Source organism: Trifolium pratense, linkage group LG1 (assembly GCF_020283565.1).
Source record: "Trifolium pratense cultivar HEN17-A07 linkage group LG1, ARS_RC_1.1, whole genome shotgun sequence".
Lineage (NCBI taxonomy): Eukaryota > Viridiplantae > Streptophyta > Magnoliopsida > Fabales > Fabaceae > Trifolium > Trifolium pratense.
The window spans coordinates 14,357,282-14,375,880 of record NC_060059.1 but is presented as its reverse complement, the minus strand read 5'-3'; the positions used below and the strand labels follow the sequence as shown (position 1 = coordinate 14,375,880).

At 33.1% G+C, this 18,599-nt stretch overlaps 3 protein-coding genes and 1 long non-coding RNA gene across 6 annotated transcripts; 1 reads left to right on the top strand and 3 right to left on the bottom strand.

Moving 5' to 3' along the window:
* Window positions 1–222: 222 nt before the first annotated feature.
* Window positions 223–3,812, bottom strand: LOC123903131. Of its 3 annotated transcripts, XR_006807842.1 has the most exons (9): window positions 3,377–3,812; window positions 3,141–3,207; window positions 2,870–2,951; window positions 2,295–2,556; window positions 2,040–2,193; window positions 1,476–1,595; window positions 1,119–1,201; window positions 789–832; window positions 223–691 (listed from the first exon to the last, which is right to left on the bottom strand). It is a non-coding gene; the product is annotated as an uncharacterized LOC123903131 (long non-coding RNA). The 3 variants fall into 3 exon arrangements; XR_006807843.1 differs by lacking the exon at window positions 1,119–1,201; XR_006807844.1 differs by lacking the exon at window positions 2,040–2,193.
* A 439-nt stretch (window positions 3,813–4,251) lies between these two features.
* LOC123903130 (pathogenesis-related protein PR-4-like) lies at window positions 4,252–5,091 on the bottom strand. The gene is made up of 2 exons (XM_045953021.1): window positions 4,767–5,091; window positions 4,252–4,585 (listed from the first exon to the last, which is right to left on the bottom strand). Exons 1-2 carry the CDS (start codon window positions 5,034–5,036, stop codon window positions 4,415–4,417), a joined length of 441 nt encoding a protein of 146 aa, XP_045808977.1. The 5' UTR covers window positions 5,037–5,091; the 3' UTR covers window positions 4,252–4,414.
* Window positions 5,092–10,029: 4,938 nt separating this feature from the next.
* Window positions 10,030–11,316, top strand: LOC123888853 (major pollen allergen Ole e 10-like). Its single transcript, XM_045938040.1, has 4 exons — window positions 10,030–10,081; window positions 10,312–10,572; window positions 10,968–11,004; window positions 11,192–11,316. The coding sequence occupies exons 1-4, from the start codon at window positions 10,030–10,032 to the stop codon at window positions 11,283–11,285; spliced, it is 444 nt and encodes a 147-aa protein (XP_045793996.1). The 3' UTR covers window positions 11,286–11,316.
* A 1,244-nt stretch (window positions 11,317–12,560) lies between these two features.
* LOC123903129 (pathogenesis-related protein PR-4-like) lies at window positions 12,561–13,954 on the bottom strand. Its single transcript, XM_045953020.1, has 2 exons — window positions 13,647–13,954; window positions 12,561–12,876 (listed from the first exon to the last, which is right to left on the bottom strand). The coding sequence occupies exons 1-2, from the start codon at window positions 13,914–13,916 to the stop codon at window positions 12,712–12,714; spliced, it is 435 nt and encodes a 144-aa protein (XP_045808976.1). The 5' UTR covers window positions 13,917–13,954; the 3' UTR covers window positions 12,561–12,711.
* Between the last annotated feature and the right edge of the window lie 4,645 nt (window positions 13,955–18,599).

The following is an 18,599-nucleotide window of genomic DNA, read 5'->3' as shown; positions in this document are numbered from 1 at the left end:
AACCGTTTTGGTAGATCCTTTCCTATATGATCTAAAACAACGGTTTCCTAACTACAAGAATGATTTCGCACTACTGCAAAAACTATCATTTTATTTTCCTTTTAATTTTATCACCCTGATAAATAATTATTATATTATACTTAAAAACAATAATTTCAATATGATCCAATAATAAAAGACATACCAAATTAAACGAAAATGATTGTCATTCATATATATATATATATCAAAATAACATCGATCAACATAAAGTTGTCCTAATATTGTCAATCATTCACATTAATCAAACTAGCATCTTCAAAATGAAATAGACCATGCCACTTCAAAATGAAACTATCTTAAATGTATATTCCAATGTGAATCATTCACCTTGAATTGATACAAAATCTTCAAATGTACTAGTAACTTTAGGCAATAGTGAAAATAAGTAAGCAAAATGGGAGCTGCACGAGCTGTTGTATATATTTCTGGCATACTTGATGATGTCAAATCACGAGCTGTTGTATTTATTGATGAAGTCATCCATGAAGTCCCCGGCCTACTAAAACCCCAATGATTTTCAGAATCAATATAATATTTAGCAGCATCCCCCGTCACATCTCCATCTCCAATCCAATATAGAGGATAGTTTTACCATTTTCCCTCACCTGTATATTGTTTCCACCACAATTAACATGCAAACAACTTGAATCTGCAATGATAGAAAAATGAAGTTAGAAAAATATATGAGACTTTGAAAAGTACTAGCAAAAATTTCCAGAGATAGAATAATATATACTTTTACTTACATCTAGGACAGGAGAGAGTTTCTGAACATGGAAGAACTCCTTGTCTGACAAGAATCAAGAAAGACAATGATATCATTAGTAGAACTCCAATTGTCAACATACTTTTACTCAAATAATTGAAAGGAAAACGAAATAAGACAAGATTTTACAATACATTGGTCCCTAATGAGCTCCGGAACAAGTTTAGGTTTAAAATAATTCTTATAAAGTTGTAATATGATGTCAATCATATACCATTCATATATAAGTATCAAATAAGAGTGTTAAAAATATGTGGTTCTTTAATATACTATAAAACAAGTCAATCATCATTGTTACATTCAAAATTACCATCAACGTCTATAAAATAAAAAAAACATCAGTATCAACTTCTATTTCTTCATCTTGTGCTTCCAAATCTTGAAATTATTCATCTACAAAATAAAATAAAAGTAATATGTTCAATAAATAATGTCTAAAAAGAGTGGACATTATAAGCACACTAATATTATTCCTTAAGCAAACCCCTCGCGCGCGCACGCACACACATTCTCCCAAATCATAATATTTCTCTAATCCACTCATCCCTTACATTTACATAACTGTACATTAAAAATACCACCTTTAACCCCAATTCAAATAAAAAGAACTTGTTCAAAATAGAATCGAACGGCCGAAGTAAACATACAAATAGCAAAGTAAACTAACCATATATGAGATTTCCATTGACTTGTTCTTTGTTTAACTACTCTTTATTGTGAGCTTCTTCCTTGGTCCTCTTCTCAACGAGACGCAATCCAACATAATCATTGCATATAACATTCAAACCTGCTTGACAATAGTAGATGTATATCATCAAAATCTGAAAAAATAAGCCAGCACCAACACTTCAGGTTGAAGTCACGACTGAGTGTTCGACATGTGTGGGAAATACAGACACACGGTGACACCCATATGTGTAATGTGCATGAACCAGAGTGAGAATGCAGAAACAACCAGAAACGCAGTGGCAAAATATGCAGAAGCACACAAACCAGAATATTATGCAGCAACAAGGACATACAATAGCAGAAAATAGATCACAATAGTGTAGTAAAGAAACAACAGCATAAACTAACATGAAAGAGATGAAAAAGACAAGCATAATACACAAAGAAATATAGTCATACTATAGCAGGACACACTATTATCACTACTATTTGGGAAATATTAAAATATTAAGTACAATACCTCTAATAATACAAATAATTAACAAGAAAATAGGCAACTCACAATGTCTTCCAGGAGTAATTTAGACAAGTTTCTGAATAAAAAAGGAGCACGATAAACTTGAATACCAGGAGAACCAACCAAAAATTACAAATTCAATGACCTCGCCAAGTGGATGCTCCAATAGGCTGACTAGAAAATCAAGAAGCCTCAAAACCTGAAAATATAGGAGAAAGTTTCAAACTAGATAATATTTGGTCATGCATGCATCAATAGATAAATTAACTAAGCACAGTAAAGAGAAAATATTCAAAGTACCTTATTCTCATTGAATAAGTTCCATACTAATCTACAGGTGCAAAACTTGCTGGATAGCTTCTTGGTGATGTGTCTTCTAAGTTGTTATTGAGAGAAACATGCTCAATAAAAGTCAATTCTTCCATCCTGTAAATTGCAAATTCTGCATTTCTACTACCAAGAGTCTAACAACCTCAATTAGTAGCTTACCAGCAGCACATATGATCACGATATCAACTTACTTAATTGCCTTACCAATAGATTCATGATCATTTATATCACCCTGCAGTGTCAAAATGATAAACATACTAATTAGAATATAAACAAAAGAAGAAAAAAGAATATTGAAGTTATAAAAATGATCATTATTCGGTGATACTTTAAAAGAATAACTACAGGTTATATACTACTATTTAAAGAATCAAATAAGATTCATTCATCAGGGTCTTGCATCAATGCAGTTCAATATCATGAACACACCAATTGAAATGTAAACATGCATTTGTATATATGGTTTACATCAAATCCTATCAATGCAACTGAACTCTCAACCCAAGGTAGACAAGGAATAGCGATGAAAAGGTAACCAGAGTTACCGCAACAAATTCCATTAGATTGAGAGAAGAAGCAATTTCATAGAGAATCCAAGCAACAACTCGAAGAATGGTGGATTACATTCTGTTATAGATGGAAAGACAATGAATGAGAGCTTGTTCAAAACCCTAATCAGCTGAAATTAAACTAAATTCAAACAAATCTAGTGTGATTAATTCAAAATTATTCATGAACAACAAATTCTAGATCTAGCAACATGTATATGAAATATGAGATTGAAAAATAACGAGACAGGAATTGAACGAAAATTACCTCAGTGGCGAGATATTCAAGGATGATGGCGAAAAAACAGGAGCATCGAAGCTGGCATATTTGCTGCCTTTAGAAAACGAGCGATAGAAAATTCAATGAACAGAAATCAAATAACCAAATCAATTGAGTTCAACTAAACCAAATAATAAGACAAATCAAAAGTTGTTAAACCTCAGTTCTAATAGTGAGCCTATTGAAGAAAAGACCAAGTGGAAAAGGAAGACTTTGAACAGTACCTGTCGAAATTGCGATTGAACTTCGAACTGAGGCGTTGTTGAAACTGCGATTGGGCTTCGAACTAAACCGCGATTCAATAAATAGAATCAGTGACCGAGTCATTGAAGCTTCATAAGAGGAATTAGGGATTGAAGTATCGTGACTGAGAGAGGAATTAGGGATTGATACTTTTTTTCGTTTTTTTCGTTTTGCTTCCTGAGAGGGAGATTGAAACTTCGAGAGGGAGATTCAGTGAGAGTTTCGGGTGCGTTGGAATGAAACCAATCGAGAAGGGATCATTAGTGAGTTTAGGGTTCTTGGAGTTGATAATTTTGCACCAAAGGGATTTAGGGATTTGTTGTTTGTGATTTGGAGTAGGGATTTTGAGCTTCTCATATGAAAGGGGTTTGCTGATTTCGTAGAATGGAAGAAAACGAGCTTCTATCTCTATCTAATTTAGATTTGTACTTTGGGAATACGATGATAATGTGAAATTTTTTGCACACAAAGAATAACAGTTTTATATTTTTTATTTAATAAATAATTAGAAATTATAGCAGAACAGTTTTTGTGGTTGCCAAAAAAGATTCAATAAAAAACCGTTATGGTTGTATCATAAGAGAGCGCTTTTTAGTCGTTGCATATTGTTTTTAAAGTTCAGTATCATATCGCTACGGTATAAGAAAACCGTTGCTTATGGTATTCTACAAGAACGCTTTTTTTGATTCAAAAAAATTAGGGGTTGCCTTAGAGCTAAAATGTTGTAGTGAATGTCTTTAAGGGACCAAAAGACTAATTAAGCCTAGTTTAATCGTATCCCCCCTGTTATGTGCTTGTGTGTGAGAGAAAATAAAATCCAAATAGTAAGTTAGTTATATATAGTACTAAACGAAGATAGATGAAACAAGTATAGATTTATCAATAATTTGATCCAATTAAGTATACAAAGTACTTTTAGCACCACTTATTAATTTTATTTATGGTATTATTAGGAAGTGGTACCACATCGATCTTATTACAAAGAGTGATCCATTCATACAACAGAATGAATGAATGAATCAATCACCACAATTAACAAAGCTATAGTTAACTGTAAGATAGCCATTTTGGTAACCCTGTCCATTTGTATCAATTTGATTGAAGACATTCACATCTAAGTCCAACCCTCCATTAGAGCATTGATCCACTATTCTCACGGTTGCTTGAGCTCCAGTTGCAGTATTTGTCACCTGCATATCATCACCACAATATTATTAATTCAACTTTAACAAGTAATCAACATGCAATTCACCTTAACTAACTAATTCATCATAATCTAGTTCTCAGGTGAAGGGACCTGGTAATTTAGATTTCGGCTGTGAGGTAATTACCTCCCGACCGAACTCCAGATTACCAGATTAGAGGTCATACACTTAAACATTTGCCGCAAGAATCTCTTCCTGTAGGTCCAGCGGGTCCACAAAAGGCAGTCCAACCGTATTTGCTACGCCAAGACAAAGGCTGATTAGCATCCCATGTAGCACAGTATACACTGGCAGTGTTATAGTCCCAATTAATATTCTGAGGATTGTAATTATTGTATGTTGCTCTAACATTAGTTGCACTCTGAGCACTCACTAACATTGTTCCCATAAGGAAACATAATACCAACAAGCTTAAAACTTTCTGTGTGCTCTCCATTTTCTGTAGTTTGTATTAGTTTTTTTGTGGATTTGGATCATAGTAGAGGATGGTGTACAAATATATAGAGTTGGAGAAAGTTTAACGAGACACGACAATAGTACTATTTTCCACATAATTAATCTCAAGTCTAACAATGCATTTGAACCGTGGCCAATTCTAGGGTGGGAGACCATGACAGGTCTCTCACCGGTGCACCATATGATATGTGGTCAGGATTGAATGTGTACATGATATTATGGTGTACTGTCAGTATTATATTATTTATTAAATTTTTTTGAAAAAAAAAAGTTTTCAATTTTTCTTTTTGAAAAAAATTTTTGATTTTTTTTTTGGAAAAAAAGTTCCAGATTTTTGAGGAAAAAAGTTTCGATTTTAGAAAAAAAAACAATTTCGGAGTCTTTGCTGAACAAAAAGTTTCCGTTCTTTTTTCGGGAAAAAAGTTTCGGATATTTTCCGAAAATAAAGTTTTCGATTTTTTTCTGAAAAAGTTCCAATATTTTATTCGGGAAAAAAAGTTTCAAATATTTTCTATTTTTTTACTTTTTTTGTATCGACAATAATTTTTAGGTGAACATTTCGAAACTATTTTCCCCAAAAAATCGGAAACTTTTTTTCGGAAAAAATCTGAACTTTTTCCATAAAAAAAAAATAAGCAAAAACATTTTTTTTCCGAAAAAAGAACGGAAAATTTTTTTCCCAGAAAAACTCTGGAATTGCTTTTATGTGAAATCGAAACTTTTTCCCCCAAAAATCGGGAAATTTTTTCCAAAAGAAAAAATCGAAAAATTTTGTGCCCGAAAAAAGTTAGAAAACATTTTTCCGGAAAAATTGAAAAAAAATTTCAAAAAAATATAAATAATATAATACTGACAGTACACCATAATATCATGTACACATTCAATCCTAACCACATGTCATACGGTGCACCGGTGAGAGACCTATCATGGTCTCCCACCCTAGCATTGGCCTTGAACCGTTACCATGCTTGTTTTGAATTTTCACTTTGCGTGTATATTGGGTTTTGTAGTGTGTTGATTTTTCTTTGTCTAGTTTCCCTGTACGTAATTTTAATTCCAGAACATTATTTATATAGTCATAGCTTGATTTGTCTTCTAGAGCACATGCCAACTCTGGCGGATATCATCTCTTTTTTCTCTTTTTCTTTCTTCTGACTCGCTATCTCTTTTAATCTCACACTCTCCCTACATTAAAAAATCAAAAGATATCAAGAGAGATTAAGAGGAAGATAACTTGTTAGGAAGGATCACGGTTCAATCAGGGATTGATCCAGAAATTTTGAGCAGTGGGGTCAAAATTATCTATACATATAATAAAGAGGATACTTTTTTGTGTGTGGATTTTTTTTATTTCCAACTTTACCCTCTCATACATGAGTTGTTGATTCAAGAATTCGTAACTGTATGCATAACCATTTTTTAGTGTGGATTTTTATTTGTCAATTTTGCCCTTCATCTATTCTTTTTTTTTTGGTAGAATGCCCTTCATCTATTCTATTCTATACATAATGTAATAATATACATATAATAAAGATGATACTTTTTTTTGGTGTGAATTTTTTTTATTTCCAACTTTACCGTCTCATAAATGACTTGTTTGAGGTCCGGTTAAGGTGCATAAGCCCAAGCTTATGCACCATGCATAATTGCTACGCGCGCCCCCCATATTGCTACGCGCCCCCCATTTTCTAGCCCCCAATTTCTAGTGCGCCCCCCATATTGCTACGCGCGCCCCCAATTGCTACGCGCCCCCCATTTTCTAGCCCCCCAATTTCTAGCCCCCCAATTTCTAGCGCACCCCCCCAGGTTTTTTTTTTTTTTTTTAGATTTCTAGCGCACCCCTCAGATTTTTTTATCACGCTTTTAATTTTGATTGATTGAATTTTATTTTATTTTATTGATTAGGGATAAATTTCAGAGTATTATGTATGGTTAATTATTTTAGTAGTTAGTTTTAAACTAAAATCATGCCAAACCATCATCGCTGTAACCGCTGCAAGCTCTTCAATCTTCTTCGCTCTCGCTATCTTCGTTTTCCAATCGGAATCTTACAAATCGATTCTCTTGAATAGAACGAAAACGACAACGAATTACAATTTCTGAGATGAATCGGAATCGGAATCGGAGTTTTGCAATTTCTGAGATGAATTGGAATCGGAGTTCGTGAGAGAAGGTGTGAGTTCGTGAGAGAAGGTGAAGAAGATGAACAGTGATCGCGGATGAACAGTGATCACGTTTTCACTGTTTCGCGTAAGAGAAGATGAACAGTGAATTTTCGTTACAATTATTCTGGAAACCATTGTGCTGGTTTCAGAGAGTTAAAAAGTGAAACCATTTGTATTATAAAATGGTTTTATGTGTTTATTGAAATCAATATTGTGTTTTTATGGTTTTAAAAATCCTGGAAACCATTATGCTGGTTAAATGGTTTCAGAGAGTTAAAAAGTGAAACCATTTGTATTATAAATTGGTTTTATGTGTTTATTGAAATCAATATTGTGTTTTTATGGTTTTAAAAATCCCGGAAACCATTATGCTGGTTAAATGGTTTCAGAGAGTTAAAAAGTGAAACCATTTGTATTATAAAATGGTTTTATGTGTTTATTGAAATCAATATTGTGTTTTTATGGTTTTAAAAATCCTGGAAACCATTATGCTGGTTAAATGGTTTCAGAGAGTTAAAAAGTGAAACCATTTGTATTATAAAATGGTTTTATGTGTTTATTGAAATCAATATTTTGTTTTTAATATTGAATTTATTGTATTATTGAAATAATATTCCTTCATTATTATTACTATTACTGAACCAAATTAACATCTCAAGATTCTCTAACCAATAATCACTCAACAATTATAAAAAAAAAATTAATCACTCTACTTTGTCTCAATTCAGCAAAAACACAAATATTTTATCACTAAAAAAAACCTCATCACAAAAAGAAAAACCAAGCTACCCAATTCGATTCTAATTCATACGTTTTTCATTGCCGTTCAAATTCGATTCTGAGACAAAAAAAAAAGCCTAGAAATCTAAAAAAAAAAAAAAACCTGGGGGGGTGCGCTAGAAATTGGGGGGCTAGAAAATGGGGGGGCGCGTAGCAATTGGGGGGCGCGCGTAGCAATATGGGCTTTCAGGCCTAATAGGCTAAAAATAAAAACAAAACGTGTGCATCAGCAGAAAGGGGGTGGGGATAGCGAGCCTTTGGGGGGGCTGGGGGCGCGTGCGAGAAATTTTTGGGGGGCGCGCGAGTAATTCTGGGCTTATGCACCATGCATAAACATCCCCTTATGCATATTAACTTTTGCCACTTGTTTGATTCAAGAATTCGTAACCGAATGCATAACCATTTTTTAGTGTGGATTTTTATTTGCCAATTTTGTCCTTCATCTATTCTATTCTATACATAATAATGTAATAATAATTTTTGGTGTGGACTTTTCATAATATCAACAATACCCTTATTTTTTTTAGCAATAAAATTTTTTTATTAACAAATTCACCATAACATAAGTCACAAATTTTTTTTAGTAGCGAAAATATTTTATTAACAAATTCACCATAACATAAGACATGTCGTTTTTTATTTTACATAAGTTAGACACAGGCAGGCGCGGAACGCGCCTGTCTGGCCGGCTAGTATACTATAAATTTTTTACTTTTATATACTATGGAAATTGAGTTTCAATTTGAACTTACGAAGAAATTCAAAATTCCAGAAGAAAATCGCACATCTAAATGAAGAAAAGGAATTCAAAAGTTCAGAAGTGAAAATGGTAACCAGCAAACTTACAGAGTTGAAGGTTCTCGTGTCGCCACCATACTAGAGGATCTGGTCGACAGAGAGAGGCGCATCGGAACCTTAATTCTGAACATAAAGGCAGACGATCAGGGGTATGGATGTGGAGAGTTTGAAATTGATTTTGATGATTGTTAGAAGTCTCACATTGGCTAGAGATATGGTAAAGATAGCCTTTATAAGTGTAGTGCAAACCTCAACTCTCAAGCTAGCTTTTGTGGTTGAGTATAAGCCTCTAAAATTCTAATAATGATAAACAAAATCATCAACAAGAAAATTGGGCGGTGAAAAGTGAAAAATGCAGATATTTTGTTGTGTTAAATCTATAAATATAAGTCAAACTTAATTGTTCCAGTTTGTTAATACTATTACGGCATGTCAAATTACTGTTGGTTAATACATTTTAATGTACCAGTACATCATAATCTTTCTGATGTACCATAGAAGGCCCCTTAAATAAAATTGTTTCGTTTTTGGTCCATAATGACCCGTTTATATTCATGTTAATGTTAAATTTATGACCATGTTCATGTTATACGTATTTATTATGTAAAATATCTGTATGTTTAAGAAATTTCAAGAACGTACATGTCAAATGATTAAAATGTTAAGTTTTTATTTTTAATGATTAAAATGTAAATTCTGTTATATTTTTAGAGACGAAAAATTTATTTAATTTTTTTTAATAAATGTAAAGAAAAAATGAGAGCGTCCTTAAGTAAATGTTTATTCATGCGATTCTAAATATTTTTTAAATGAAAAGCTCTCTAATTTTGCAAGCATGGTAAATCATTATAATTATTGAAGTCTTATAAATGAATTCATGACATGAAATAGATCTTTTTCATTTATTTATTTATTTATTTATTTTTGACAAGTATTTTATTATTATTTTTTGTTATTAATCTTTGTGATTTCGTTGTATTAATAGGTAAGGATATAAATTACTTGAAAAATCACGTGTGAGATTAGAGACGAACACACACAAACAAAGTGCATTGCATATTGGGAAAAGGTTAGTAAAAACTTCAAGCAAATCAACTTCACTGCATCTTTCCTGTGTCTAGTGATTTTCTTCCATTGTGACTTGATTTTTTTGTTTTACAAATTCCACTGTGATTTGATTTTCTTATATACATTATATGTTTTTTCAAACTCAAAAGCCGACTTCCAAAGATGGATCGTACAATTTGGCAGTTTGCTCTATCCTCTTTGTGCATTCTTTCAGGTACGTAACAAAGAGTACTATTTTTTATAGACAAATGTTAGTTGATTATATTAGTTTTCAGGATTTGAATCATGAACCTCTCGATTAATAGTTATTTAGTGTCCCTCCACAATTAGTAGTTATACTTTTTGGTATCGAACTCACAACTTAAAACTCAATCAATATATCTCTTAGATCACCAACCGAGCTACCTAATGAAAAATCAAAATGACATCTTTGGACTTTTGTAGGAATATCTGCATCATTAGGTGGTGGACAATGGTGTGTGGCTAACAAAGGAGCTTCAAACTCTGATCTACAAGTAGCTCTTAATTATGCTTGTTGTCAAGGAGGTGCAGATTGCTCACAAATTCAACCTGGAGCAATCTGTTATGAACCAAACACTCTCCTTGATCATGCTTCTTATGCCTTCAATGACTACTATCAAAAGCATCCGACACCTTCCAGTTGTGTATTTGGAGGAACCGCGACGCTTACAAGCAATGATCCAAGTAAGCATTTCATCAAACACATAAGCTTAATTGAATGAAATAAGACAGTAAAAGTTGTCAAGTCAGTGGTAAAAGTTTGACCGTATAATGGTTAAGAAGTCTCACATCAGTTGTGAGACGGCCTTGACAAGTGTTTATAAGCAAGTGACAATCCTCACCTTACAAGTCGGTTTTGTAAGGTTGAGTTAGACCTAATACATATTTCTAAGATGGTATCAGAGCCCCGCTATCGGGCCACCCACCGTTTATATCTACGCACCAAGTCCAATAGTACTGGTAGCCGATTTTGTAAGGATGAGTTAGGCCCAATACTCATTTCTAAGAATATTTTCACGAGACAAAATTCAAATTTGTAAAATATCCATAAATATTACTGCCAATATGCATCATTTCAGGTCATGGAAACTGCCATTATGCATCATCCGGTTCAAGGTAAGAATTTATAACATCTATAAGTCTGTATTTTTTATTGACGAATCAAAACGACAAAGACTGAATGAATATGAGTGGACGTGGCAACGAGATCACTTGCAACCAATCTATATCTTATTTTTCATTCCAAGTACAATGAAGATGAAGAATGAAATCAATAGTCTAATTATATATATTGTCAATGCAGCTCATCTCCAGGATCGGACTCAGCCACATCTGCTGTTCTTTCTTTGTCATTGTTATTCACATGTGGTCTCTTGGTTTCACTTCACTTCAAGTAGCAAATTATATATAGACAAGAAATTAACAAATTCTGGCAATTCTTTAAGAGCTAGAATTCTAATTAAAATTACTCATAAAATTACTCATAGAATTTTTTTTACAGTATTAGCTTATCTTTCATGGAGAAATGAATGTACCTAATATCAGCTACTGTGCCATTTTTATTTTGTGAATAGAAATAAATTGCAATTACATAACTTCTGAAATTTTTAACATATTTCTATCTTAATTGAAACTAATATTATTAGTTTTATACTTCAAATCTTAAATGTTCTATTACATATCAAGAATAAAATGTTGGAATAATCCCAGTCTTTAAACAATTGATAAGGGGCTCAGTCCGTGATTCTTGATATTGATCGTACAATTGTTGATATGTACCTTTTATATACTTAATATAGTTATAGATTTTTTTTTTGCAAACTTTTTAACCACTTGAGTCTGATATCTTAGTTTTATATTATAATGTTTTTAATCAAAATATGCTCGTAGAACTTGGTCCCACGATATTAAATTTCTGAATCCGCCGCTCCTGCTCTTTCTATAGATCATGAACTCATTTGTGTATATATATCTCCTTATAAAATTAAAAGTTATTAATTTGTTCATAATTAAATGATATATATGTCTAGGGTTATAAAATTAAAAGTTATTTGTTCATAATTAAAAGTTATTTGTTCATATCCATTCATTTTATTTAATCCAATGGTCTAAAACAATCACTAAAATGTTTCACAAAATTGAATATTTTGTGATTTGTCTCACAATCTTTCCTTAAATAACAAATTTTCTTTCAATTTGTTCATAGAGAGAAATGTTTATAGTCATAAATTCACATCAACACTAATTTAATCTTTCTTTTTACTCAAACAATAATCTCAATCTTGTTCACAGCAAAATGTCGTCAAATTTTATCTTCTAAATTTATCTTCCATGGCAACAGAAGCATAAGAGGGCTATGGATGAAATATTATTGCTCTTCTATAAAGCCATGCGATATTAATATAAAATTAATTAATATGGAACTTCAAATATTGGATTTCAAACCATTTTTCATAGTTCTTGTTGATATTGATACTTTTATGGTTTTAAATAAAACGAATGGATGAGATTTGATGTCAAATTAAAGTTTGACACTTTGGTGTTAATTGATCCTAACCCATATGTCTAACTTCGAATTACCTTAACTTGTTTCCAAGATCACCTTATTATGTGTGTGTGAAACAGGACAAAAATGAAATCCAAATCCGAATGTTACCAAATAGCAAGCTATATATAGTAAATGATAAATAAGAACAAGTTTATTTAGATTCATCCAAATTAAAGGTAGTATACAAGTAGCACCGCTTGTTTTATTTATGGTATTATTAGGCGGTACTTAGTACATCTTTTGATCACAAACAGTGATTCATTCATTCACATTAATTAACAATTAACAAAGTTATAGTTAACTGTAAGATGGCCATTCTGGTAACCCTGTCCATTTGTATCAATTTTATTGAAGACATTCACATCCAAATCCAGACCACCATTGGCACATTTATCCACTATTCTCACTGTTGCCTGAGCTCCAGTTGCAGTATTTGTCACCTGCATCATCACAACAATATTAATTCAACTATCCAAAACTGAGATGGTTGCTCTTCCCCTCTTTGAATTGCTCAGACTAGAAAACTACCGGAAGATATCTCCCAGTAAGATCAAGGCCGGCCTTGAGTGAGTGTAAGGTGTCCTATGGCACTGGTCCTCCATTTTTTAGGGGGCTCAAAAATAATTTATATGGTAGTAGGTTTTTTTTTTAAAAAAATTTGATTAAAAAATTAACTAAAAAGTTCTAATATTTTTTTTAATCTAATTGTGTTGGTCAAATCAAAAGTGGCTAGGTTCAAATTTCAGAAAAATAAAATGAATAAAAAAATATTTTTCTTGTTTCAAATACAAACAGAAACTCATGTAGCTTCTCCTTCTTCATCACCGATAGGAGAGAAACTTTTTTCTTTTTTAAGTAGTTAGAAGAAATTTTTGTTGGTATTGATTATAATATGACTATTTTTTATGTTACTTAATTATATCATTTACAATTGAAAAGAATATTATTCTTTTCGAATTTTTTACTTTTTTCATTAAGGGGTCCATCTTTAATATGTAAGGTCGGATCTCAAAATTGTCGAGACCTCCCCTGAGTAAGATTTGCACTACCAGAAATTATCTTCTAGCATATGGAGGGATATGGGGAGATTCTGATCAATTTAAGGGGCGAAGAGCGTCCATCGAAAATAAATACGGTGAGTGAGTAAAAATAAAAGCAACAAACAAAGTACAGATATTCATCTTAGTTAAGCAGAGAGAAGTGGACTTACACTTAAACATTTGCCGCAAGAATCTCTGCCCGTAGGTCCAGCGGGTCCACAAAAAGCAGTCCAACCATATTTGCTACGCCATGACAAAGGCTGATTAGCATCCCATGTAGCACAATATACACTGGCAGTGTTGTAATCCCAATTAATATTCTGAGGATTGTAATTATGGTATGTTGCCCTTACGTTAGTTGCACTCTGAGCACTCACTAACATTGTTCCCATAAGGAAACATAACACCAACAAGCTTAAACTTCTCTGTGTCATCTCCATTGTTATTTTCTCTTGTTTTGTATTAGTTATTTTGTGTTTCATAGTAGAGGCTTGAGTACAAATATATAGAGTTGGAGAAAGTTTAATGAGACACGACAATAGTGGTGTTCTACAGAATTAATGATCTTAGTCCAACAATGTGTTTGAACCGTTACCATGCTAATTCCTTTGATTTTTATCCAGCGTGATGTATTTGATTTTGTTGTATTTTGATTTTTCTTTGTCTAGTTTCCCCGTAATATATGGTAGTTTGATTTGTCTTATATTGAGCACCCTCCATCACGACATGTCTAGATAAGTTTGGAGGTTTTCCAATTGAGACTTGCTATATACATGCATATGCAATTAATCAAAATACTACCGAATCCCATAAATCCTATCTCAACTAGTATAAAATGTCGAAATTGTTTGGCCGGACGTCGTGAGTCGTGATCCGGATTCGAACCCGGGATCTCACAATTATGTGGTTTGCTTCTCATATTTTGTTTTTTAAAAGTCAAATGACCTAACTGATGTCCAATGATCATTGACTTCATAAGTCAAGTTTGTGTTTATTTTGTTTTGATATTTATTAGCGTGTCTTTGATTTTCCATATTATTCCAGAACATAAAGTTTGGATTTTGTCCTCCCCAAATCTAAACCCATAAAGTTTGGGTTTCCCCAAATTCATTCCAATTTCGAGCAGAGATAAAAAGTATAACCTCAAACCCACACTCAACGGAAATTGGGTATTCCTAACGGGATTCGGGTATCCCGTTACGCCTCTTTTCACATGAATTTGGATTGTATTATAGTATTTTTTTTTAATTCAAAAAAGAAGTTAAATGTCAAAAATTATTTTGTTTTAACAATATTTTTTAAATAAAGAAAAGAAATAGAGAAAATGGTTTGTTTAATAAAAAAAATAGAGATAAAAATAGAGAAAATGGTTTTTTTAAATTAAGAATAAAAAATAAACATATGAATGTAATTTAAGAGATTGTTTAAGAGTTTCTAATTTAATAGAGATAAAATCTAATTTTAGTATAAGCGGCGCGGGTTCGGGGTGAGTATCAATGTCTCAATTACCCGCCCCAACCCTATCTTTTAAAATTGGAGAAAACCTAAACCCGAATTCAAACTCAATCAACTCGGATTTTTCCCGTCAAAGTTTGATTTGTCTTCTTGATGACCCCATTTCCACATGTCTTGTTAAATACTATAATATTTAATTTAAAGGATCCATATCCACACACACATATATAAAGATGTATTTCGTACTGAATTGACATTAATAATGTTATATTTTAGCCGTAAAAATGAGAAGAGTCGTGATTTTTTTAATTTTAAAATATATTATCGACAGTTTTTAGAATTTCTAATAATTTTAAGCATTGATCCACAGTGGACCATTTGTGAAACTGGTCCACCGCATCATTAACCTATTTTATTGGACCAATCTAGAGTACCATATGTGATTCTAATTTTAGTTTTGGCCATTCGGCCCAAATACGTACACACCAGCCTTTTTACATTTAAATTCCTTCTTTAAAAATTACTAATATTCATACATAAAGAAAGATAAAAAATATATATATCTTGCACCCGCGGAAAAGAATGGTCTCCCATGTGATTTTGATTAGAGCGAGTTCAGTGTGTCTCTCCACCCATTTTTTACTAATTGGAACTGCATGTGGCAAATAAAAAGGAATGTATAAGATTTCAACAGTCTGTTAAGGGAAGGAGAAATTATGGATTTTCTACACGAATTCGATAGTAATGCCACCCTCCCAAAGACGATAAAAACATTTTTTTGACTCTCATACCAAATAAGAATCATCCTCAAGCACTGTCACATTATAGGCCTATATATATGTTTAGTAGTATTGGTTTGACCGGTAATTCAAGCTCTGAAGCACTTCAGAGTCTGAAGCAACATAGCCTCTGAACCTCACAACCTCTGAAGCTGATATAAGTTCTGAAGCTCTGAAGCTCTGTTTTGGTTCTGATACGTGTTTCTGTTTTACTTAGCTTTTTAGAGGCAGTTAGTTAGTTAGTTTTGTACAGTTGTAATTCAGTTACGTTTTGTTTGTCCTAGGTAGTTATGCAGTTACTTGCATTTGAAGTAACCACCTATTGTATATAAACAATTAAGGCCCTTTGTGGAAGAATAAGATTTTTACTTTTCCTTTATTCAATTTCTGCTTATTCTAAATTCATTCTTCATTCATCTTTCATCCTTCAGTGCTCTTTGTTTTGGGTTAATCCCCAACAAAGTGGTATCAGAGCTTTCACGATCCTAGGGATCTTGATTCGGATCTTTCACAAAGAAAGAGCATCAAAGGTTGCAGTGATTCAATCATGGCTGGGAAGAGTAATTTCCATGCGAATTTGCCAATTCTTGATGGAAAGAACTGGGATACATGGGTCAAACAGATGAATGTGATATTCATTGTTCAAGAAGTGGATGAACAAGTGAAGACAGTTCTTGATCCATTACCAGCAAATGCAACAGCAGAACAGAGAGCAACGTTCAGAGAAGCACTGAAGAAAGATAGCAAAGCTCTATTTCTCATTCATCAATGTGTTGATGCCAAGGTATTTGAGAAGATTGCAGATTTCACAACGTCCAAAGAGGCTTGGGACACTTTGCAGAAGAGCTATGGTGGTGATGCAAAGGTCAAGAAAGTGAAATTGCAAGCCTTGAAGAGACAATATGAGCTGCTGGAGATGAAGAATGATGTGACAATTGCAGATTACTTCACAAGAGTGGTGACTCTCACCAATCAGATGAAGAATTGTGGAAGTAATCTTGCTGAACAGGAAACAGTGGAAAAGGTACTTAGAACTTTAACTTCAAAATTTGAGCACATTGTGGTGACAATTGAAGAAACAAAAGACTTAAGTGAAATCAAGATTGAAGACTTGCAGAGTACACTTGAGGCTCATGAGATGAAGCATGGTGGAAGAAACCATGGCAAAGAAGATGAGCAAGCTTTGTTTGTAAAGTTCAAAAAGTACCAAGATGACAAAAAGAAATGGCAGAAAAAGAAAGAGTTCAAGAAAGGGAAAGAAAGTGTTGAAGACAAGTCTGAATCCTCAAAAGAAGGAGGAGGGAAAAAGAAGAATTATCAAAAGAAGGATAAGAGCACCATTCAGTGTTACAATTGTGACAAATATGGTCACTATGCTAAAGAATGTAAGGCTCCTAAGAAGAACCAAAGTCAAAACAGTGGAGAAGAAGCAAATGTGGCACAAGATGATTCAACATCAGAAGATGATGTGAATTTCATGGTGACAATTACTGATGAAGCAGCAGATTCCATGGTTTGGTACTTTGATACAGGGTGCTCAAATCATATGACAGGGAATAGAAGCATCTTAACTGATTTTGACAAGTGTTTCAACACAAAGATCATGCTAGCAGATAGCAATTCCATTGCAGCTGAAGGCATTGGAAATGTAGTGATACAGAGAAATAATGGAAGGAAAGTAGTGATTGAGAAAGTTCTATATGTGCCTGGTATGAAATGTAACTTGATGAGTGTAGGTCAGTTACTTGAGAAAGGGTTCAGGGTAGTGCTAGAAGATGAAGCACTGAAACTCTTTGATTCAAAGAACAGATTAATTCTGATAACAGCACAAAGCAAGAATAGAACCTTCAAGAGTCAAATCAAAGCAATTGAAGCTGAATGCTTAGTTACAACTGCTGAAAGTAAAGACAGTGACTTATGGCACAAGAGGTATGGTCATTTGAATTTCAAAAGCTTGTCTATGCTTAATTCAAAGAACATGGTGTTAGGACTGCCTAGTGTTATACCTCCAGTCGATACATGCACTGTATGTTTGTTAGGAAAACATCCTAGATCATCTTTTAAAAGTAACTTGCCTATGAGATCTAGTGAAGTGCTAAATGTTGTGCATTCTGATATTTGTGGACCAATTGATGTGTTATCAACTGGTGGAAACAAATATTTTATCACATTTGTTGATGAGTATTCAAGGATGATATGGCTATATCATATAAAGGCTAAAAGTGATGCATTTGAAGTGTTTAAGAAATTTAAAACACTGGTTGAAAAACAAAGTGACAAGTCAATAAAAGTGTTGAGAACTGATGGTGGAGGAGAATATACATCAAAGGAGTTTGAGAATTATTGCAAAGAGCAAGGCATAATTCATGAAATTACAGCACCATACACTCCTCAACACAATGGTCTTGTTGAGAGAAGGAATAGAACTATCCTGGATATGGCTAGAAGCATGGTAAAGCAGAAGGGTTTGCCACATAGATTTTGGGGTGAGGCAGTTTCTACTGCAGTATATATCCTAAACAGATGTCCTACCAAATGCTTAGACAAAGTGCCAGAAGCTATATGGAGTGGTTCAATTCCATCTGTGAAACACTTAAAGGTATTTGGTTCCTTGAGTTATAAGCATGTGCCAGATGCAAAGAGAAAGAAGCTAGATGACAAAAGTGAACCTGTGATATTTGTTGGATATCATAGAACTGGTGCATATAGACTGTATAATCCCACATCAGACAAGATAGATATCAGCAGAGATGTGAAAGTACTTGAGAATGAAAGCTGGGATTGGAAACAGAAATCTGTATCTAAGAAAACTTGTGAAGTGGACTTAGATGATGGATTAAGCAACATAGATGAACCAGTTACTTTTGTTAATCCAAATCAAGGTACTAA

Bases quoted from the DNA above. Each gene is read 5' to 3' on its own strand.
- LOC123903130 (XM_045953021.1), bottom strand. From the start codon at position 5,036: ATGGAGAGCACACAGAAAGTTTTAAGCTTGTTGGTATTATGTTTCCTT. The intron at 4,586-4,766 runs GTATGACCTCTA...GATGATATGCAG, and splicing joins CTTGCGGCAAATGTTTAAGT to GTGACAAATACTGCAACTGG.
- LOC123888853 (XM_045938040.1), top strand. From the start codon at position 10,030: ATGGATCGTACAATTTGGCAGTTTGCTCTATCCTCTTTGTGCATTCTT. The intron at 10,082-10,311 runs GTACGTAACAAA...GGACTTTTGTAG, and splicing joins CTCTTTGTGCATTCTTTCAG to GAATATCTGCATCATTAGGT. The intron at 11,005-11,191 runs GTAAGAATTTAT...TTGTCAATGCAG, and splicing joins TATGCATCATCCGGTTCAAG to CTCATCTCCAGGATCGGACT.
- LOC123903129 (XM_045953020.1), bottom strand. From the start codon at position 13,916: ATGGAGATGACACAGAGAAGTTTAAGCTTGTTGGTGTTATGTTTCCTT. The intron at 12,877-13,646 runs GTAAGTCCACTT...GTGATGATGCAG, and splicing joins CTTGCGGCAAATGTTTAAGT to GTGACAAATACTGCAACTGG.